The sequence below is a fragment of the Canis lupus genome, chromosome 1 (assembly GCF_011100685.1).
Source record: "Canis lupus familiaris isolate Mischka breed German Shepherd chromosome 1, alternate assembly UU_Cfam_GSD_1.0, whole genome shotgun sequence".
In the NCBI taxonomy this organism is placed as follows: domain Eukaryota; kingdom Metazoa; phylum Chordata; class Mammalia; order Carnivora; family Canidae; genus Canis; species Canis lupus.
Genome location: NC_049222.1, coordinates 8540578 through 8564370, shown reverse-complemented (window position 1 = coordinate 8564370; position 23793 = coordinate 8540578). Strand labels below are relative to the sequence as shown.

Sequence of the window (23793 nt, the reverse complement as noted above, 5' to 3'; positions counted from 1 at the left end):
ATAATGACAATGGTAGTTATTTGTGACCATTTATTGACATAATTAAATAGCAAGTAAAGTGCTATGACTTTAGATCTTTACATGGTGGATTTTTCAGTTCTAAATTTTTGAGGCAGAAAGGAAGTTTAAGTAGAAGAGCATCTTTTATGTATCTCTTTTTAAAAATTTACTAAAGCCAAAATTTTAGGGACACTCGATTGATTTTTTTTTTTGCATTGAGTCGAAAAACCAAAGGAATTAATTCAAAAGTAAGAAAAAGTAAATAAAATGGAATAAAATTGAAACATTGAAAATATTTTGAAAAGATGGAAATATTTTAATTAATTTGATTGTGATTTGGCCATCACAAGTGGAAGACTTAGAGAATCTTCAAACACATTTGTACACTAGAGATCATTTAGATCAACGCTTTGATTAAAAAAGTTTTATAAAGGATCAAAAAGGTATTTCAAAAAAAAAGTATTTCACAAAATTGATTTTCAGCAGATGCTGGACTAAAATCAAGATCTCCTTGCAGGATCAGGTTTCTTAACTTGTTTGAGGGAAAGCGTTGTATCCCTAAGGTACCAACGGTAAAATCAACCAACAGCCACCATATGCATTAAATATTTGGAGTCATACAATAATAAAGTCAAGAGGCAGAGAGGATGACAAATGTTCCTCCTTACAAAGGTCTTGAGATGAATTTGGGAGTGCAGGGAGGGTTTGATTGCAATTCACCTGTTTTATTGATTAATTGCCTGATTTACCTTAACATGCATTTTACGGGCATGCCATTGAGAAATATTCTTGGAAACTTGATTTGACAGAAAAGGAACAGCAGCAAAGAAGGAGTGACAACCTTCAAAACATTTTATCTCAAGCCCTGTTCTCAGCTCTTTCTCTCCTCTACAGAAATTTTCATAATTAAAGAATTATGCATGTGTTTCTGCTTCTCATCTTGAATGAACAAAATCTAGCTCTGTGATAATAAGGTGTGCTTGAAAATCACAGGTCTGGGTTCAGACCACAGCTCAGCCACTTAAATTTCAATGACCTTGGGCAGATTTCTTTGCCTCCTTAGGATGGTGTTTTCTGTAATGGGAAGCAGTGAGGACCTTGTAGATGTTTGAGGCTCAGTGAGGTAATGCACATACTGTGTCAACACCAAGGTTGGCCTATCGGTACCCCATGGGTGTTAGCTATTATTTTCACTGTTGCTACAATTGTTGCTGTTACTTCAATTCATTACACACCAGAACTCTGCAAACCTGGTTGTCTTGAAAATTAGATCAGATGTTTGTGCTACACTGGCCAGAGATTATGTGTGTGTGTTTTCATATGGAAGGGAGGATCCACATGATCAGTATAATATTTTATAAGTTTAACAGTAAAAGTGTATTTGCTAAGTCATAAGAGACTGAGCTAGACACATTATAAACACCACATCTTCACAAAAACCCTGTGAGAGTACTCTGACCCTTGCTTTAAAATTTAACATTAAAAATAAATAAATAAATAAATAAATAAATAAATAATAAAATTTAACATTAATCTAATTTTAATTAATTAAATCCAATTAATACATTAGTAGCACTTCTTTTTTTTTAGTTTGACCATTTACATAAAGAAGTATCAGTGAAAAATATAAATATTCCTCCTAAACTTACAACCTCTTTTATCACGTCCACTTCACCCCCAATAAATAGCACAGTTACTTTTTTGTGCATTTGTCCAGAGTTTCATATACATGCAAAGACATACTTTTTTTACAAACATGTTAGTATACTACACATATTACTGTCACCCCTTTTTTCATCTAGCACTATGCTTTAGATATTTTGACAGTAGTAGTGATAAAAATACTACTATTTAATGAATAATAATTATACAGATAGTATTTTAAGATTTATATATATTAATTCATTTAATGTTCGAACAGCCCTCTGAAGAAAGTACTGACATAATAAACCTACTTTATAGATGAGAACGCATCATGTGTTGTGAGTTCCAAATATTTTTCCTAGTTTTTAGTTTTGTTTTTGTTTTGTTTTTGTTTTTTTTAGAGGTTGTTTTCAAGCAGATTCATTTTTTTCCTTTGGTCACCTTTTGGCTTGGATCATAGCTTGAAACTCCTTCTTCCTTCTGAGTTTATATAGGAATTCTTCTGTTTTCTTCTACTACTTTTTTTTTTTTTCACTTGCTTTAGAGAAACTCATGTCCAACACGCTTTATTGGAGAATCCAGCTTCCCTCACAGACTGGGGATGACACTCCCATCACGTTTTTAGCTCTCCTGCCAATTGAGTCTATTTCCAGTCTTGCTGTGCTATTGGTTTTGTCTATTTGTCCATTTTGCTGGCAGTTTCTTACCACAGATCCAAGTCTTGACTCATCAGAGCTGATAGAAACTTCAGCCTTTTCATAGCTGCTAACAGAAAAGTAGAATGCCTGCATTGTTAAATGACAATAAAGATTAAACTGTTAATGGAATAAAAGTGTTAATTGGTTTTACTCGCTCTGCAGAAAAGCTGCACTTTGAAGAATTTCATTACTTTCTATAATTAAACATTAAATTTTAAATACTGAATAGATACACCACAGGGTTTTCAGGAAAGTGCTCCTGCTCTTCTCCATTGCTGAGAGTTTAAAACTTTTGTGCGCACAGAGGACAAATATTTGGTCATGAAACATATCTATAATATTGCAAAACTTACATAGAGAACAAAGCCATACAACCATGAACGTGGACAACATTGCCAGAGGTGCACAGATTCGTCTGTGGTCAAATTGTATTGAAAGACCCACAAAGGGACACCTGGATGGCTCAGTGGTTGAGCATCTGTCTTCGGCTCAGGTTGTGATCCTGGGGTCCTGGGATTGAGTCCTGAATCGGCCTTCCTGCAGGGAGCCTGCTTCTCCCTCTGCCTATGTCTCTGCCTCTCTCTGTGTGTCTCTCATGCATAAATAAATAAAATCTTAAAAAAAGAAAGAGAAAGAAAGAAAGAAAGAAAGAAAGAAAGAAAGAAAGAAAGAAAGAAAGAAAGAAAGAAAGAAAGAAAGAAAGACCCACAGATAAGTATTTTGAAGTTCATTTTTTAAAAATAAAGTGTTTGCAGAACTTTTGGTGAATTTCTTTTGTTTGCCATTTGGAAGAAGACTGGAATTTTGAAATCACCCCTTTGTAAAGAGTTAAGTTTGAGACTTCAAGGCAGGAGAAGGAGGGCGACCACTAATAGCTTGCAGGATGCAGGCACAGCCTCAAGTGAAGTCACCTCCAGGTCACCCTGTTTCAGAAGCTGTTTCTCCTCTTTGAGAAGTGGGAGAAGCCTGCATAGCAGAACCCCTCATTGGGAAGTTCTGTTTCCTGTGACCACGGACATTCACAGAAATCCTGGTTGGTCCTTACTTATTAGAACACAGTGGAGATGAGACTGGGAGTCATTACTTCAAATGACTGTGGAAGTGAGTGTCAAGGGGGGAGAGACAAGGAAAGAATAAGTGGAATTTGAAAAAGAGCCATTGAGGGAAAATACTAGAATTTTCTTAGACTCCTACTGAATCAGACCCTACTAGCCACCAAACACATGCTGGCTGCCTTGAGTGGAGGAGTCCCCTACACCACCTTCAGATTGGGTGCCCTTCTAAAAAGACATGGGACTCAGAAAAGGCAATACTACTCATGGGTCTGGTTACTATAGTGCAAGTGCAGAGTAAGGCCAGCAAAGGGAAGAAGGCCAGGAGGGTCGAGGCTCAGGCTTCCAGGACTCACCCCCACCCCTGCTCCCAGGTCAGTCACATAGGATGTACTTGTTCCCCCCACGATGATGTGTGAAAGAGCAGAAGCCTCATTAACCAGGGAAGCTATAGCAAGCCTCAGCATCAAAATTTCTACTAAGGATCAGTCATATCAGCAGGCAGAGGCTACGGGATCAATGTGAGTCACTCAGACCCCAGTCTCCACTGGAGCAAAACAGGCATTATATAAGGATAAACTCGGGGTGCTTGGGTGGCTTAATCAGGTGAGTTTTTGCCTTAACTGCTCAGGTGACTCAGGTCATGAACTTGGGGTCCTCTCTGCTAAGCAGGGAGTCTGCTTCTCCCTCTCCCTCTGGGCCTCCCCACCTCTCATGACTCTCTCGCTTTAAGAAAAAAAAAGATAAATTCATCTGGCCACATGGGTACAGCATGGCTCAAGGCCTCAGGCACACAAAAATTCACTCTTAACAGGCTGAGCATTCCAAAGGATTGGAGGTTACAGTCCAGTAACCAGCCAAGGTACCTCCCCCATCCACCACCACCAAATACAGGCCTTTCCCTGGAAGGTGCAGGGGTCAGGCAACCCCGGTCTGCTGAATTCATCCCTTCCTGACCACTGCCACTTGATTTAATTAAAAGGCAAATGAAAACAATCCTGTGGCCAAGCTTTGTTGCTCTCATTCTATCGATCAGGGACTGAACTGGGAAGATAATGTGTTCAGGTCACTCCCCCATTACCTCCTGTTGGCCCCAACCCCCCTCCCTGCCAGCACTTCTGCAGTCACATGTATCATTCTCAGCACAAGGCTTATCCCCCCTGTACTCAGAGAAAAGGAGTCGTGTGTATGTTTCCATCCTTTCCATCCTCAGGCTCGGCTCGGGGCAATGCCTGGTTGACAGGATCTCCTTGATAAATCTGTGATAAACGAACATGACAGATGGTGACTTGATGGCTAAAATCTCTGCCCTTTGTCTTTTGGATCCCATACTGTTATAATGACCCCTTGATCACAGTGTCAAAAACAAAAAACAAAAAACAAAACCATCCTGGAAATTAGTGTATCAGTTCTACTTGGAATTTTATCAGTTCTACCCTCATTTGTTCCTTACAGCTAACGGTACCTTAGAGATGATATTCTTTAACATCCAAATTTGATAAGAAAAAGTATTAATTTTGTGAAAATACCTTAAGTATAAAGAGAGCTAACAGTAGTAAATAAATTTCAATCGAATTCAGTTTAGAGTCATGACAGACCCCATATTTTCGACTTTTCTTCAAATAAATGCAACTGAGGAATGTGCATGTTAGCAGCAAGGGGGTTAGGGTACTCACATGTAGGTAGCACATGTATCTTAGCTCTTCCCAAGTTAAGGAAAGGATTCTTTTAGGGTTTGTTTGTTGGTTTTTTTGGTTTTGTTTGTTTGTTTGTTTGTTTTTTTGCCCTTTTGGTCATGGTACATCCTCTCTGCCCTTCGGTCTCATATGTCACTGTCTGAAGCTGCACAGACACAGCTTCTGATTGGTCCTCATTTGGGTCCCAGGTGTCATCTCTGGCTCCCTTTCATGAAATGGTGACATGTAGAAAGAGTTCTGTAGGCCAGTGCTTCTCCAACTCTAATGTGCACAGGAGTCACCTGGAATATTGTTAACTGCGGGTTCCAATCCAGTAGTCTGGACAGGCTCCCAGTGATGCCAGTGCTGCTGGTCTGTGGACCACACATTGAGTAGCTGGGCAATGACCATCAAAATGACTTCCTCTCTTCCCCCATCTTCTCTAATACTGGCTTACTCCCACAAAAACTATTCAGACATATAAGAAAAAAGAAATTTCTGTATCTGTTTCTTATGAGTCCCAGCAGACCATGTTTTAAACAAAAAGCAGGGAGACCCAAATGACTGATTCCAATACAGCAGACAAAAGTCGTTAAGTATGAACTAATCTCACCGAAGAAGTTTGACATTCCTTTAGGATTTAGATGCATTGAAGTTTTAGATACATTGAAGAAAGAACACCCTTAGCCTAAAATGTCTTCACTTTTTAAAGCTAGCATGTTTGCATTCCTAGTTTGCTGATCAAAGGCTGAAGTTTACAGGAGGCTGCCTTTCAGAGGCTGGAGAAAGCCTTCCGTAAGCTTTCAGACCCTCTCAGGGCAGTTCATCCCCAGAAGGTGGGCAAGTGTTAGACCTTTGCATCTCAGCGACTAAGGAGTGACAGCTGGTGTCTTCATTATCTCATTTCCGAGGGCTAATAAGCAGTGCTTTTCAGATGACAGTGAACAATACTCACCCTGGAACAAGCCCCACTCACTACTTGTCAATCCCTGCCCTGCTCTGGCTGTTGGACTTCTTTACTCTTCTGAATCAACAAAGAAAGCTCATTTGTTTCACTTTGTGAAAACGCTTCATTTTCCCCCCAGACTTTCCATTTCACGCTGTGTGAATTTTATTAAGATCTTTTTCACAGAAGCTAAGTGCTGGCTCTATGGGGCCCTACGGGATGGCATTCGCAGCCTCTGTGATGTCTGAAGCCTCTTGAGACATTTCTTTTCTCCTGAAAACTCCTTAGAGAATCCTAGAGAAGAATCCAAAATCCTTTTGGTGCCAGAAGACATAGTTTGGCCTCATGAGCATCTTGTGCAATTTTTTGATGTTATAATCTGAAAACCGAAGACACAGCCATCCAGCTATCCAGTATCTGAGTGGTTAACATCATAACGATATTGAGTGGGTCTCTCTGACGGCCTCCAATTATTTAATTATTTTTAAAAGCTGGCTTCAGGTATTAATTAGAGATATTTTTCATCTTAGAATTAGTCTTTGTTAATAAAATCTACCTATAATCCTCTTGCCTTAACAAGGTGTCAGTGGTTTTATTCCAATAAAGATATGTTTTAAAAAGGTAATTATAACTAAATAATTGAAAAAGAATTTCTATTCTGATTTTTCCTCTTGAATGTACATAATAAGAACTTTTAATGTTATTATATGCTCTCAGAAATGACATAGTAATCACTGTGGAATAGCCCATAAGATAAAAATACTAAAATCAAGTCACTCATTTCTCTGCAGTGGATATTTAGATTAGTCTTTCAACTATCATAAGGATCTTATGAGATGAGTGTTATTATTGTTCCTACATTAGAGATGTGAAAAGGAGTCGTAGGCAAGTTATTTAACTTGTCCAAGTTCACACTGCTGGTAAGTGGCAAAGCCAAAATTCAAAGCAAGTATCCTCACACCCAGATAGGGTCTTATGGTGCAGCATTTCCTACGATGCACAAGATCTGCTTAAGGATCTCTCGGTTTAAATAACAGCATCAGCTGTAGCTTGTGTCTGCAAATCCATAAACTAAAAAGTGTGCGGTCTCCTTAGTTCTTACCACAGTGAGTATAAAATTCTCAGATTCTGCAGATTCTTCTTAAATTCTTTAAATTTCAAGAGCTATCAAATCATAGGAAGTAGAGTTACAATAACAAATGTGAAAATCCTTAAGGAAAACAAATGTTTGTTTTATTAGTAAGAAACATGTAAAAGATGCACGACAGTGACTGAACCCGCTTGTGTCTGCTTCTGTACACTGTTGTGCACACTTCTCAAACTCTAAATAGACATGGGTTTCTACCCTTTGTTCCATCTCATGTACCATTTAGACATGTGCTTGTTGATTGGTTGGCTTGCTCAAGGGTGAATCTGCTTCACTAACTCCCATGAAAGTTAAGGAGGAGGGTGACAACAGGGCGAGGGCATCTTTTGCGTGGAGAACTGTTACGCACTTGAACACATGAAGACCCATATCTTTCCCTATCTCTATTCTCACAGAATGTGTGACACAGGAGAAGGACTATTCACTTTTCAAACAAGGGAAGGAGAAATGATCTATCAGAAGGTCCATTCTGCGACACTGGCCATAGCTGAGCAACATGAAAGATTAATGCTAGAAATGGAGCAGAAGGCCCGGGTAAGGCTCCTCCCTCGGTAACCTAACAGCTTGGAAATGAATGTCGCTGAGGTCTGATGCACACCATGTATATGTGGGCCCATTCACATCAGCACCCTCATGTCCACCTGACCCACCCCACCCTCCAGCCCCGAGAACTCGCCCCAGTTACTGAATCCCATGCCTCTCATGTCCTCTTCTGCAAATGCCAAAAGTTCTTTGTGGCCGCTGGTAGGGTACCATGTACTCCATGTATCTCCTCATGACCTGTTGGCACAGTTTCCCAATGAGGGGTGGGGTGCATAGAGAATGAAATACAAAGCAGTGCTCTCTGCAATCACCACATACGGTTGGACCATCAGAGATTCAACTGTGGACCCGAAATAACCAGGAAAATTAAGCTACTACTGAAAAGGTTTCCGCTTTCTTTTTGTCTTTCTATTTGTCCTAGATTCTCTGAGAATTCTAGCTCTTTCTGTGTTTCAGAGCCAATAATAAAATATTTGCAGAAGAAGCATATACTGTTTACCAACAGAATGATTTGTTTGTTATCCTGTTCTGGAACTCTACTACAGTTTTGAGGTCAAGCTAAGAAATAATTCAGTAAAGAATCTGAAATAGTCAATTTTTACAAGTAGCTGAGAAAAAATTATAAGCTCTACTACTAACTTCTTTGAAAAGCAAATAATGGAATGATTATTGGCCATAATCTTAAGAGGTGACCATCCTTCAAGATTTATAGAGATGTGTTAGATTTCATATTATGAAGGGACAGGTGGAGTTTTGGGAAATAAGTGGGCAACTCACTGGATGACACAATTCTGTTCTAGTTTAAAGACTACAGAGTTCTATACGTAGTATTATATTTGTTTTCATTTTTAAAATTCTCCAATACACAATATTTTGACACAAAATTATCTTTTAAGAAAACAAAAAGTAATTTAACAAATGATCATATGTTATTCTTAACAGATTTCTAGTTTTGTGAATACTACATACACATTTTCATCTACTTGGGAAGTGCTTTAAAGAGCTTTCCTAATGCCTAAGTGTGACAAGTGAAAGCCAGACTTTATATGGGATGTTTGGCCTTTCATAGGGATGAATGAGTGGCTTTAGGATTATTAATATGATTGTGTGGTTAATTGAAGAAGCATTAATAAGACGTTGGCATAACAGTCTTTTAGAAAGATTTTGGTTAAATATCACACATTGTAACAATTATCTAATTAATATGAAATGCTTCCAGGGGCTTAAATCAGTGAGAAAATATAACTACCAAATTTCAAATGATTTCAGTATCTACTGATGTCTGCAACCAAAATTAACAGTCGTGATGTCACTTGCTATTAGTTAACTACACTTAACAGTTGTAGCTTTACTTGTAGTTGTTCTGAACAGACAAAATGCTCAGCAATACAGTCATTGAATTGTATTGTCTTAAAGGCAATTCCAAGAGCTCTTTGACAAAACCATATTGTCTACTATAAAGGAGAGCACTTAGGGTGTGTCCTGGCTTCACATCCCAATTCCACCACTTACTGGCTGTATCATCTTGGGCATCTTGGGTTATTACCTTCTAAATGTCTCATTTTCCTTTATCTGTAAAATGAGGATATAATAGTCCTACTTATTTGGTTGTTATGAGGTATTTGTGCATTAAAATCTGTAAAGTACTGTGAACAGACCTGGCACATGGCAAGTACCATGAAAAGGTTCATTATTATGATAGCGATCCATCTGTAGGAGTGATTTTGAATAATTATAGGACCTACAATGTTTGTGAAGACTCTAAATTGTTATTCCCAACTGTAGTGAAATAATATCTTTCAATCCCTTTCAAGTATGTCTAACAGTCTTGTGCCAAAAAATTTGCAAAACAAAATTTAATTCACATTTGCTATTGATGCTGCCTTGTGTGGTAAACATGATAATGTACTGTGAGGCTGAGAAGCTTGTCCCCAGAGCAGAGCCAAACAATTGCTGTTAGGGGTTAGAGACCAGCAGTCCATTGACTAAGATCTCAGGCAGTCTACAGCTGGGGGGAGATAGTGGGTGCCCCATGGATCTGAGTGCTCAGAGACGGAAAAGTGGGGCAGGTGTTTAAATAGCAGGTTCACCAAACAAACCAAATGTTTCTAAAAATTACAAAATCAGAGGCTCCATCAGTTTGGTGAATACATGCAAATGGAGCATTTGGTTTATTTTCAAACACAATTACACAACTATGCTTTTCTCTGAAGGTTAATACTAATAAGATTATTTCATATCTAGTAGGATTCTTCAGACTAAGCCAAGCTGATGTTTTTCAGAGGGCATGCTACCACAACTTGACAACTGCCCAGATTCCTCAAATTCTGGAACCTTCAGTAAAGATCCCCAGGTCTCTCAGACATAATTTTTACTTTTTCTTTTAAGAAACTGCCTCTGCATGCACAAATTTCTTTGAAAGAACAAGTTCCAACAACTATGAAAACAGTACTTAGGCACTATCTAACTCTTTATTTGCTTATTTAAATAAAATGGAGGCCTGTGCTATAAACTAGGCAAAAGTATAACTTAGGAGTCAGAAAGCTACCCCCAGACCTCAGATATAAAAATGATGCATTTTATTTATTATGTATATCCTACAAAATAAGAAGATGACACTGCTCCCTGGCTTTCCAGTTTTAAAAAATGGGCCGTGTGAGATTATTATTGAGCACATAGAAAATATGTACATGTTTTTTATTATATTTACATTTATAACATTACAAGATCAAATCAGTAACAAACTATATAAGCAATACATGCCCCAAACATTGTTGTTCAGGCTCCTGAAGCATTTACTTTCATCTTTTTAAAGAGAAATGATTTAACAGTATCACTGTCTTGCAGATAAACAAATCTGAATGAGAAATAATATCTCAACAACCATTTCTGAACTGTAACAGAGAATTCAGTATAATCTTTTAACATCACATGTGTGATTAAAACCTTGATTTGCCCTTTTAATTACCTTCCTTCTTAAGGGGAGGAGGGCACAAGAATAAGCATATTTTGATATATCTCCATCATCTAAGGTAGGCAATATTTCTCTTCTTGTTTGAAGAATTTGATGTCTAGAAAAAGTTCACCGCATTGTGGATAAAATAGTACATTTGCACTGTAAAGTACTGGATAACAAGAATCATTAAATCGGTAAGACTATTAAAAAATATTTTATTTCCCTCACTGAGAAAGATAACAAAAGAGTTAATTACTATTAACCCACTCAAGAAGTTTTGAAATAGAGCTTAGCCATTGATTAACCATTCACAGGCTTGTAAACTGCTTACTCTACTGAGTGTGATCCCCTTTGTGGGATCTAGTAATTCATCTTTGCTTTTACTCCTTGAAATATCAAACATTCTCCATGCCTTAATCAGATTGGTAAGATGATGCCATCACAAAATTTGGGTGAGCATTACTGAAAACACCACTTGGGCTCGTTCTATGGTTATGACAATGGACCCTGACTGATTCCTTAAATCACCAGCTTATTGGAAGTTCCTTAAACCTCCATAAAGAATGATCTTATTTCAGAAGACAGTTTTGGCTTTGGGGGAGTGTGGGAGACTTCAGCCACCGTGTTAAATTTTGAACTAGAACTATTTCTAAGAGATTCACTAAGATTCCAGTCATTGAAGAGATGATTAAAGCTGGATATGTAAGCAAGTGGCCCCTCTAGAATTTGTTTCCAGAGCATTCTTGTTCTTAGAACCATTGGAGTTCTTTTAATGCTATTACTAAAAGCATTTATAGGTCCTCTGGCACACATCTGCAACATTATCAAGGAAATTTTTCTTGTCCTTGTGATCGAAGCCATTCATCAGAAACCACATCACAAATGTCCCTTGTGCTTCTGCCTGGTGAGGCTGGAATTATCGGAGATAACAAGGCCTCACGTGCCCTGAAATAATTTGATTTTCATGGATCTGTTACACACACACAAATGTGAAAAGGAGTCCTTTTCTAAATTTGGTTTTTAGGTTTGTAACCTTTACATATGTAATAAAATGTCCTTAGGTAAGAAGTAACTGAGAAGACATGAATTAATTTTTTAATGAATTTTCCTGATATCTTATCAAAAATAAGCAAGTGAAAGAAAAGGGGCATGGTCATTAGTAACTTTGAACCTTATTATAACATTGCAAGTAATTTAAAAGCTCGTATGCATATGGACAGCCTCCCATAATAAGAATTACAGTGTATCTTTTTAAAAACAGGATTTGGAATACTCCTATTTCCAATAATTTTGGCCACCTGGTAACCAGAAGAACTCTGTGTAGTTTAAGGACAAATAGCAACAGTGTTATTAAAATACCAGCAAGATGGCTCTAACGCCCTGAACACCACCAGCAGGGCTGCCCACATGCACTGCTGTCCAAGGCTATCAATTCTATGGTTAGGTCTGGTGGATGGAAAAAAAAAAGAATAACAGAGTTTCATGTAAAACTTCTTGCTTAGAAAATAAGAGTGTTTTCATTCTCTATTACCTGTCATTTTACATGCTCTTGTTACTAGCAGTATATGGAATAAAAGCAAGTTAACCTCAGACACTTAACTAAAAAACCACACTGTTCCAAGAATAATAAACCTTTTGAACAATAGAAGTTTAAAAAACAAATTCTCTTATTTCCTTTTATAATGTCAGATGAAAAGAAATTTCTGAAGAAGCAGCATTGTCTTACACTACCCATACGAACAAGCCCAAAGGGGTGGTTTTAGCGTCTTTGATGGAAACTGTGATGGCATCATCTTACAATGATGAAAACGTCTCAAGGAAAGGCAAAGTGAGAAGAGTACAGAAGACAGAAAGAATGAAGCTGGCTTTGTGGAAAACGAATTCAAATAGCGATGAGAAATTAAGGGAATTTACCCTCCTGGAGTTATGGTTTATTGCAGAACTTACCCAAGTAAACCCTTGAAACGATTTTTGTGTGTGGGTGTGTCTAAATAGTTTCATGAATAGGGAAATATTATTACATCCCATCGATCCTTTTTTTCACATTTTAACATCTCTCAAGTCGAATATGAGTTACAGTTTAATCGATAGCTGTATTCTTTTGTAGTGCTACATAAAACAGTGTTTTGTCTTTCAACTGATGGCATCTTAAAAAATACCACAATACTTCTTTTAGGAAGTATTGTAAAGACACTCAACTGTTAGTCCCAAGTATAGCCAAATAATATCATTCAATTCATGTCATGTACATTTATCTTTTGAGACCATGAGTACCATGGACTTATTTAAAATTTGGTGAAGAAATGAGAAAGCCTTCCAGAATGGGCTCTCTCCTAGGCAGTTTGGCTCCCTTTCTAGTGCAGTCACTCTTCATACCCACATTTTACAGGAATCTCTATCTGCTACAAAAAAAAATTATAACTAGTTTTCCTACACTGAAAATCTGAAAAATATGGACTCATAATACCATGATGAATAGTACACAGAAAAATTTTAACACTTTTTGCAATTTCTTTTCTAGGTTTATACATATAGAACCTTAAGAAATTCTAAGAAAGGTTTATATGTGTGATTTGTGATTGCAAGTGGTGTGTAATATCTAATATATAGGAATATCTGCTAATAAATTCATTCTTCAAAGTTCTATTCATGATTCTGTTGCTCAATATTATCAATTATTAATCATAAGACAAGAACCTTCATTACTACTGACAATGGCCGGTTGGTTCCCTGCTGGGAAATGCCATTTGCATATTTGTGAAATTTTATTTTACTGATTGGTAGACACTGATTGTAATGAGCCAACACAAGCCCAATTAGAACAAATTATTATAGTTGATAACTAAAGTGGACCTGTGATCCTAATTAATCCATTTACTTACTGGTCCAGAACAATAAAGAAATGTAGTCTCTAAACAAACACACAGACATGAAGAAAAAATACTGATTTCTGCATAAATGCACAAATGATATGGAAATGGGGAGAGTTCAATGTGCAATTTTTGTAGCAAGTGGTACTGTAACACAATATAATAGTGCAAATTTTATTTATATCATATTCTTTTTTCTCAAAATTTGCTGTATATCCTCTGGATGTCACTTAAGAAAATGCATTTTAGGGGTGCCTAAGTTAAGCAGGGAGTCTGGTTCTCTCCCTTTGCCAGCTTGTACTCTTTCTCTCTCTCTCACTCACTCACTCTCCCAAATAGATAAAATCTTTTTTAAAAAAAGAAAATGCATTTATTTTTTATATTTAATCAACTTGATTAGAGTTGATAATGTATAAGAAAAATGACTGCCTGACATAAAAGAGTACAATTTTCTGTGAAAAAAATACAGTTTTGTTCTTTTATTTGTATTACTAGAATCAAAGAATAATGAGGAAACTCTACAAATGATTTTCTCTCTTTTTTTAATATGATGGTCTTATTTATTCATGGGCATACAATCTGCTCATGGCAATTATGAGAATGATTTCCTTAAAGAAAAACAATAAGTTTCAAAGGTCAATCAAGATAATTCAGCATACAAACATATAATTATGGCATTTACACATACAACCCAAAGAATCAGGCCATCTTCTCTTTGGGACAATGCTGTAAAATAGAAGAAAAAATGTAGGCCAGTAGTGGGCAAACCCACTATAAAATTGTGAGAATCACATAGGGAGTTAATTAAGCTTACTTTCAAAAAACATGAGCAAAATAAGAATTATCAATTTCTGGAATGTATTCAGTGAATGCATATGTATTAGTTGAAGCACTGCACCATAGTGGCTAAACCAGGTAGACTCTAGAAAAAGAAAGAACCGTGTGACCTTGTGCAAGGCACTTACCTTTGCTATGCCTTAGTTACCTTTTATTAAAGGGGGAAAAGAAAGAGCAATAGTAATATCTGCTCAGTGTCAGAGTACCAGCCGGTCTTTGGTAAAAGCCCAGTTATTAGCTAAGTCATAAAATGAATGGCGAAAGAATAAAATTTAGCTTTGTTTTTAAGTGGATTAAATTTTATAGCCACTGTTAAAAGTTCATCCCAGCTCTCACGATGTGCAGATATTGGAAATTAATTATATAAACTTTAATACAGCCTCTAGATATTTACACATTTCAAAATCAAAAGACAATGAACATTTTATTTACAATATCTATGAAATTGAATGTTTCAGTATGTATTCATCATGTTTCCTATATTCAGAGAGTAGCTCTGTGAATGCATCTGCTTACAAACAATAGATAGATGATTGATAGAGGAGGAAAGAATATACATATTCTTAAAGGCATTACTGATTACAGGTAAGAATGGCGTTCAAAGTATTTATGCGTATGTTTGTAATAATTTCTGATGTTATTCTACAGCTCAGCTTTTTTACCCTCCATGAAACTATTGTGGCCAATACATGCTTGAAAACATATAAGAATAACCTCCATTTTGGTTCAAGTATAAAGAGAATAATACTCTGCAAAGTCCAATTCTAAATGACATCCAACAACTTCCATTAAATGATTCTATAAATGATGCTGTGTTTGTACCAACTCACCAAGGTGTCTTCTAATTCCTTTTCATTTATCTTGAATAAAATGGAAGATTAAGTGTGAGTTGTCCCCTATTGAAAATTAAGTCAAGTCTGTGAAAACCCAATTGCCTGTAAACCTTCAACTTCAGAGGACTGTTTGAATAAATCCAAACAGTGCCGAGCTTGGCTGCCTGAAGGTCTCTGGAGTTTCTATTTCTATATAGTTTTCAAGTTTCATGAGCTTTTTTCCAAGAACAAATAAACTCAATGTTCTCAATGGGGACTGCATTTGTATTCACCATTTCCTTATTAAGCAACATGACTTTTTTTTTTTTTTACCTCTAACGTACATGTCACATGTTACCTTAGCATGTACCCTGACCACTTGTGTTTTTCAGCGCTTCTCTATGGCATATTCCCCATCTCCCCCGTTCCTCTTATTTCAGACACAATAGCAAACATGTTGACATATCCACTCACATCTCTTAACTCTTTGTTGTACCAAAAAAGCTGAGACTGTCCTTTCCTGGCTTATGTTATTTGTGTGTCTAAACACACACACACATACATACACACACACACACACACACACACACACACCCTGCTACGAGCATTGCTCACTAGTCTCCCACCTGTGTCCTACCTGTCCCACCTGCCCATACTGACCATCTATCCCTCATATTCATATTTATTGGATTTTATATACTTCTATTTTTTTAAGATTTTATTTATTCATGAGAGACACACAGAGAGGCAGACACACAGGCAGAGGGAGGCTCCCTGCAGGAAACCTGATGTGGGACTTGATCCCAGTACCCTGGGATCATGCCCTGAGCTGAAGGCAGATGCTCAACCACTGAGCCATCCAGGCGCCCCTGGGTTTTGTACTTCTATTAAGCTCTTAGACTTAGATCTAAGAATGTGACCACCTTCATTGCCATTTCTTCCATAGCTCGGTTTGGACACATTTCCAGGTCTTGACCACATGTATGCATAGATACCTCTGGTGTGAGCCGCCTGTCCCATGTGGCAACAGCAAGCCAGCAGTTTCTACTGAGCATTTCAGATGGGACAAACATAGTGCTCTTCACTGTAAAAGCATCATCTTATGAAATATTTATAACAACACTTAAGGTGGATTATATTAATTCCAATTTAGAGATAAGGAAAAAAAGATTCTTTAAAAAAAAAAAAGTAAGGACATTGCCTGAGGTCAAATGACAAAGCAATGATAGAGTTGGTGTTTGCTAACAGTTGTGCTGATGCTTAGCCGTGCATGTGTGATGACTCCAGGGCTGGGCCACCCCTACTGTGTGTTCTCCTCTCAACAGAGGGGAGAATCATGTGCATTCCTGCCTTGGCCCAAAGGAACTGACCCAGTTGGTGCAATTCTCCTCTTATCTGCTCCCTGAAGAAGAGAGGTCCAGTAGTTTATTTTACAGTTAGCTGTGATGAAGAGGAAATGACAAGGTAGGGACCAAGAGCAGGCTGCCCCAAAATGTGCCACTTTGGCATATTGGTTATTTTGAATTAAAGCAATTTAAAAAACACCATGTGCAAGAAGGACAGTCAGTTCCCTCTCTGTCCCTCTGAAAGCAGGAAATAAATCTCCCCCATGAAAGCCACTCTCCCTGTTCCAGGAGAAAGTGAGACATTCTTACCACCAGAGACAAGGAATTCAGAGCTGAGAAGGCTGTGTTGGCACTTCTTGTTACTTTTTACTAATTTACTACCATAGCCCAAATTCTATTTTGAGATCCTTATTAACTGAAACTCCCAAAGTTCAGTTTTCTTTGTCATGGCAGTTCCCCATAGATTTATTGTCTATTTGTCTAAAAGTACAAAAACATCCTGCCTTCATCATTTCCCTGGGCCTCAATTTCATTACTGGGCCTCCATACACACATAATAAAACTTTGGGGATTTTTCCCTGTGAGTCTGTCTTGGGTAAATGTAATTCTTAGTCCTGCTAGAAGACCTTGAAAGGTAGGGATAGAATTTTTCCTTGTCTTAAACATCATAGTCTTTAGTGCCTCCGAGACATCACTCACAATGTCACTGTGAACAAATTATATTATCCCTCTGGGTCTCATTTTCCTTGTCTGTAAAGTTCATATGGCATAATTATTGATAATTTATATGGATATCGAATGGAACAACATATGAAACCAGTTTGCACATTGCCAGGCACGTAAGAATGACTCATAAAATGCTAATATATCAATGCTAACTTCTTCCTCTCCCAATAACTCTCCCAGTTATTGAGATTTGTGTCTTTAGTGCTAATAGGACTTTAAATTGTCTAATCAATGATTGGGGAGATACAGAGGAAAAGTAAAATTAATTGGTTAGCAGGGATTTCTTTTAATATACAGATGAATTTATACAGAGGAACACAAATTAGCATTAGTGTTTATCACAGGTGGAAGCAGAGTCTCAAAACAGCAAAGGAAAATTGCAAAAGGTAATAAGGTAACCTGGATAATTATTTTGGTAAAAACAGGAAAAGGCTCTGGTGGCCAGTAACTTGACAAAAATTACACCAGTTTTCAGGATCTACCGCTTTTTCTTGGCAGTGTGAGTGCTTTCAAAGTACAGAGCTATATTCTCACATATTGTAACGAGTTGGAGAGGAAGCTCATTTTTCCCTAGAGAGATCGACCTCAAAGTCCAAAGAGCAGTGAATTCAGAAATCAAGAGAACTGATTTCTATTAGTGGTTCTACAGTTGGGATTTTATCTTGAGCAAATCCCTGAATTTGGGGGGTTGTGATTTTCCATCCATACAATGAGAAGTACTGGGCTCTCTAAGAAGAGTTCAAACCTCAAATTACATGACCCATGCACACAGTAAGCTTGGGCTTCCTCCAGCCATGGCGGTCCCAGTAATTCAGGACAGTGGAGGGAAGGAGAATCACCCTTAGAGGTCATCAGAGACATGGCCAAAACAGACATAATGTCATCTCTACATTGCATGATTCCTCAAAGCAGTCATCAGTCAGCACAGATTTAGGGGGGAGCCCAGACACCCTGTGTCTGAATGCAGCTATCTTCAGTGCTCCACAAAAGTAATGCATATTTGGTACTCCCAGTGACACAACTTTATTGAAAGGCACAAAGCAGAATGGCTTGATGGTCCGTGAGCATACTCAATACCTGGTTTTGAACAATGACTGAGGAATGGATTCTGTGATGTGTAGAGGAAGATTTAAACATCTGAGGTGTGGGCGGACAAGATTTGTACCATGGACAGAGGTGGGGAGATTATAGACATGTTTTCAAATACAGACACTTCATTTTTCCGAATTAAGTATTGAAGTAGAATAAAAGGGAACTAAAGACACAAGGGAAGACAGAAGGTTAATGGGCCCCTGTAATCTGAAATCCTTGAAGACCAAGACATAGGGACACGAGGCCGAGAAACAATAGAAGGCAATTCAGGTGAATTTTTTTAGGGCGGAAATTTCCAACTTATTTATTTCCAGAAAAAAAAAATGTCTACGTGTTTCCATGATGCTTAAGACTGACCATTTGGGAAGAAATGTGTTTCCCAGAATTAAAAAAAAAAAAAAAAAATAGAAGGAAAAGTAATTTGGGGAAGAAGAATTAACCACCAAAGACTCACTGTATGCTAATAAATAGCAATGTATTAGGAAAAAAACAAGGGTAGACAGAAGTATGGTTCATACGAGATTTGATTTATGGTTAATTAATATTTATTAATAGGCATTGCTCATGCTAAATAAAGACGTTGTATGTTGAACTCAGCTTATGCCTCACCTGAGAAATTGGCTTTCAAGGTGAAAGCCCTCTTGTCCCAGTGATAATTTTGTAAAATGAACCTTACCCCTGTCCCTCACAGTCGTGGATAAACAGTGTGTACCAGACACTTTTAGCAGACAGAGCCCCACCCACAGAGATTCTCCCAACGGTTAGGTCTGGGCTAAAACCAGAAGTGTGTATGGTTAACAAACACCCCAAGGATTCTGGAAAGCACTGCCCTATTATAACCCCAGGCCTCCTACCTACCAACCATGGGATGTAGGTATGGTTAATACATCTATTTTCATAAGAAGGAAAACTTTGAAATATATCAAATTTTGAAAAAATATAAAAATTAGTTTACAATGTTTGCTACTTGGTGGAATCTTCTGAAAAAATACCTTCAACAGGACCGGACTTTTAAATTCACTGAGTAGAAAAAATAAATAAATTAATTAATTAATTAATTAAATAAAATAAAATAAAATAAAAATAAATTCACTGAGTAGGGCACTTTTGTGGCAAGACATAGCAGATCTGGAAATGTCTCCCTGCTAATAATGTGAAAGCAAATAAATATGTTCCCACCCTTTGGCTTCATCGTTCCATTAAAATGTAAAAACCTCTTAGTTTCCTATGGCTCCAGCGGGCCTGTTCCAACATATCAGGTGCTTACCTGACAGCATCTTCCATGAAGGGTGTTAACACGACGCAGAGTATGGCAAGCGTGGGAGGCGGGACAATGCAGGGGGAAAGGGCACATCACAGGGAGCAGACGGGTCTCTAAGGTTAGACTTGACAGACATGATCCTCATGGCTCCCACTTCTGCCAAGAGTCAGGGATTAAAAGAGGAGGAAATGTGAGCTTTCATTGATTAGAGGATTGCCCATGGCCTGTCAGAAAGTGAACATTTGCTCAGATTGCATCAGAGAACTGTGTGCTTAGACCAAGTAAAACTCCTTCCGGATGTTTTTAAAAACCTGGTGTGAATCAATAAAAATACATTTCTCTCTCGAAAATGCAGTGTGAAGTATTGTTCTCCTTGAACTAATCATATGCTTGAGCACCTGAGCGACATTGTGTTGATCTCTGCAGCTAACCTTAAAATTTATGTTTCAAGTAAGAACATCTGGCACACTTTCATCACAGAGCTTCTCAGGGAAAACACGTGTTTAATAGCTAAAAGATCCTTTTGCAGGAGCCAGGAGAAGGTCCACTCAAGAAAAGATCCATTGGGTGAGGGTGGGAGGAGATGTCCAGAAAAAGTGTAAGACACTGAAATGGGTGAAAGGGATTAATGGGATCCAGTGTTGGGGGCCATTTGGGAATATTTGTTTCTGAAAGGGCTTGCATCTCCAATCTGAGTTATTTTATAATTCAATAAATTGCAGAAAGCTGATAGTAATGCAAATAATTCTTGTGCATAGAAATGCAAATAAGCTTGTCTGATGGGGTACAACCAGTTATTGTTCTGGCTACTTGCCAGCATTCCTGATTGGCCGTATGCCCTTTGAATTCTCCTTGGCATCAGTTGTACCACCTTTTTGTTCTTTCTAAATTAACGAATGAGATTAAATTGTCTACAAGTGTTCATTCCATATGTTTGGAGTCATGATTTTCCTTTTTTTAAAAAAAAGTTAACCTTAGCAGATGAGGCGGGCATCTGTAACAGATTCTATCATAGGTTCCCCCACATTCAACCCTCAACTTCTGAAAGAACAAATATCAGTGTAATGTTTTGCATAAAGCCTGACACGTTTCCTTTTTTTTTTTCTTTTAGCTTCAGACAAGCTTGACTGAGCCAATGACGTTATCCAAATCGATATCTCTTCCTCGCAGCGCGTACTGGCATCACATCACTCGTCAGAACAGTGTTGGAGAAATCTACAGTTTGCAAGGCAAGTAACTTGAAAATAATCAAGCAGCACCTCCATTAGCCTCCTACAGGTGGGCCAGGAGTCATGCAAATTGCTTTGCTTGCTTTTCCTCCATTTTCATTTATCAGCTGTCACTGGCCACAGTGGGAGCTCTGAGATTTACAGTGGCTTTTCTAAAGCTATCATTTCATAGACTCATGGTAGAAATTATTCCGAAAGTCACTGAGGGCTAAGGGCCCTATTTGGCACAGGAACTTGACTAGAACATTATACAAGACATATCATCAGGAGACAAAAGCAGCAGATATTGGGGTAACATGTTTCATGCCATTTTACAAAGGAGTCTTTCTTAGCATCCTTCTTTTCTTAATAGGATTGACTATCAGTTCAGGAGGCTGATTTCAGGCTGTGTAATAAAATGCTACATAAATGTACTCACAGAAGTCTTAAGGTTTAGCCAAAGCTTTGACACAGAAATAATTCTGGAGGGTGCCAGGCAGAGGACAAGTGTGAATACTTTGCTTCTGTGTTTTTCCTGATGATGAGTGTTTAATTAACTAAAATGGGAATGGTTTACCCGATGAATCAGATTCGTAGATAGCAAGTATTTGATCAAGAACAGCACAAAAACTTAGCTTTAGCATTTTTTTCCTCCTATTCTCTCCCTATTGTCTTAGAATGAATAATCTTATACTTCAGATAAAATACTCAGCTGCAAGTGAATATTTGACTAACAGTCGCCCAAGACTGAGGGAAATGGGAATTTAGAAAAATAAAGCTAACAAAGCACAGCTGAAAAAATTCATCCAACACAGATTTTTTTTTTAAGCATAGAAGATTTGAATGTAATAGGCACCCAGTCAGTATCTGTTGAAGGAATGACCAATATGACCTTTGGCACAGTTAGAATGTTTTCCATTCCATTAGAATGCAGAATGTTTTTCCATTCACACTTTAACTGTTGCTCATATTAACGGCACTAAGTGTTTCAACAACAACAAAATGTTTTGGTGATAAGGAAACTGAAATGATGTATTTTTAAGGCAGTATTTGCTCGCCAGGATTTCAAACCCAGACTGATGGAATTTGGTCAGTGGGAATTAGTGATTAAAGATACATTCTGACAGGAAAAGGAGTCGGAACAATTTTAGTCGTTTGGTGATGACACTTGCATTTTATATCTTAAATGAAACCTCTTATGGTAGTTGTTATCTTTTTTGCATTATTTCTTTACATGAGAAAATCTTTAATAGGAAAAGGAGTAGAGGATTGAAGGAACCCTTGACAATTTTGTGGACCAGAAAGAAGAAACTCATATTTCCCTCTTTCCCTTCCCACCATGAATGTCAGCAACCACACACTGAAACTGCCTGAGTCATGATCTTAGGAAATTAATCTTGCTTGTTCCTGTGATTAGATTTCATTAGGAAATATGCTTTTAATGTAAGGCTATTTTTATTTCAACATAAACCTATATATGAAATTATTGTTAAAAACCAAAATTAAACTGAGTAAATTGTACATACCATGTTGGCTTTATTCAATGATTCATGAATGGACAGCATGCCAGCCTGCAGAGAGAAAGGAAGTCAGAGGAGCTATATATAATGAAAGACTTTTATAGGCAAAGGGAACAGGGATAAGGAAGTTATACTGGCCAAGAATGGATTGGGTGTCGCAAGGTCACTTTCCTTGAGGGGATGTCAGATGTCAGATTACCTCACTAGTACTGATCAGTTAGTTCCCCCACTGGCTTTTAAGATACTATTTCTAGAAGAGCTGAAACTGTCCTAAGTCTCAGGTAGGCGTTATGAGGCTTAGTCTAAGTGACTCCTTGTTTTTAATGATATTGATGTTTAATAAAGTAAAAATAAAACCATGGAACATTTTCATGAGAAAACACAAATGAGCAAATTTCTAAGCAAAAAGAAAGTGGAAAAAATTAGAGAGGGTGACAAAACATGAGAGACTCCTGACTGGGAAATGAATAAAGGGTAGTGAAAAGGGAGGCGGGCGGGGGGATGGGGTGACTGGGTGACAGGCACTGAGGAGGGCAGGGCACTTGACGGGATGAGCACTGGGTGTTATACCATATGTTGGCAAACTGAACTTGAATAAAAAATAAATTATATATATATATATATATAAAGAAAGTGAGATGATAATACAAATAAGTTGGAAAAGATTGGAACAAATGTAGTAGTAACTTTGGGTTTTGACAGGAGCTTGGTTATAATTCCAGCAAATGAAGGATTGTTGTTATCATGGTAGTGTGTGGGGAACTTTTCTCTGAAGGGACAGTGGACAATTAGGCTGGTATATAGCATCAGAAATAATTTTGTACACATCCAACAGAAGAATGCCAGGGCACATTTAAATTCCTCAAAATATTAATGAAGACTTGCAGGAGGGCAGAGTTGACTTACAATTCAATAGAATCAACTGATTAGAACACTCTAGAATCTATCGCACTGATAATAATTTCCAGTAAAGGTGAGGATTCAAATGCTTTATCAATTATGATGAACAGTTTGCCTGTCTAGTCTCAAAAACACATTCTTCCTTGGTTGTTTGTTGTTTCTGTGTAACAAAGAAATATGCGTCAACTAAAGTAAGTACTGCAAGTCCAATAAATATGAAGGTTTTTTTATCTAAATTACATTTTACTACACTGTGGCTTTATTTTTGTATCATATGCTTCCTAGAGCAATATGTTTTACCATTTTACATACCCCTCATTTTATGGTTACATCATATAGAGAGAGATATAACCATCCAGATGGATAGCTAGATTACAGGTAAGTAGATAATATATAATAGATAAGAGACAGATGTAAACTTGTTAGTGATGCTTCGACAAAGCTGATATATTTTCCTCTCCTTTTGCTGTGTTGAGGCAGTCAAGGTAGCGGAGGATAAGAGTCTTTTGACTATAGTTTGTTTTTTTGTTTTTTGTTTTGTTTTGTTTTTATTGGTGTG

The 23793-nt window shown here is 37.6% G+C and overlaps 1 protein-coding gene and 1 long non-coding RNA gene across 3 annotated transcripts in view; one reads left to right on the top strand and one right to left on the bottom strand.

Moving 5' to 3' along the window:
- DOK6 (docking protein 6) overlaps window positions 1–23793 on the top strand; it is a 368735-nt gene that overhangs the window by 272869 nt on the left and 72073 nt on the right. For both annotated transcript variants that reach the window (XM_038525819.1, XM_038525818.1), the window contains exons 6-7: window positions 7559–7697; window positions 20718–20835. In XM_038525819.1, the coding sequence (XP_038381747.1) occupies window positions 7559–7697; window positions 20718–20835 (257 nt within the window). The remainder of the gene's footprint in view (window positions 1–7558; window positions 7698–20717; window positions 20836–23793) is intronic.
- Window positions 1563–22464, bottom strand: LOC119870703. Its single transcript, XR_005353351.1, has 3 exons — window positions 22341–22464; window positions 19613–19762; window positions 1563–2429 (listed from the first exon to the last, which is right to left on the bottom strand). It is a non-coding gene; the product is annotated as an uncharacterized LOC119870703 (long non-coding RNA).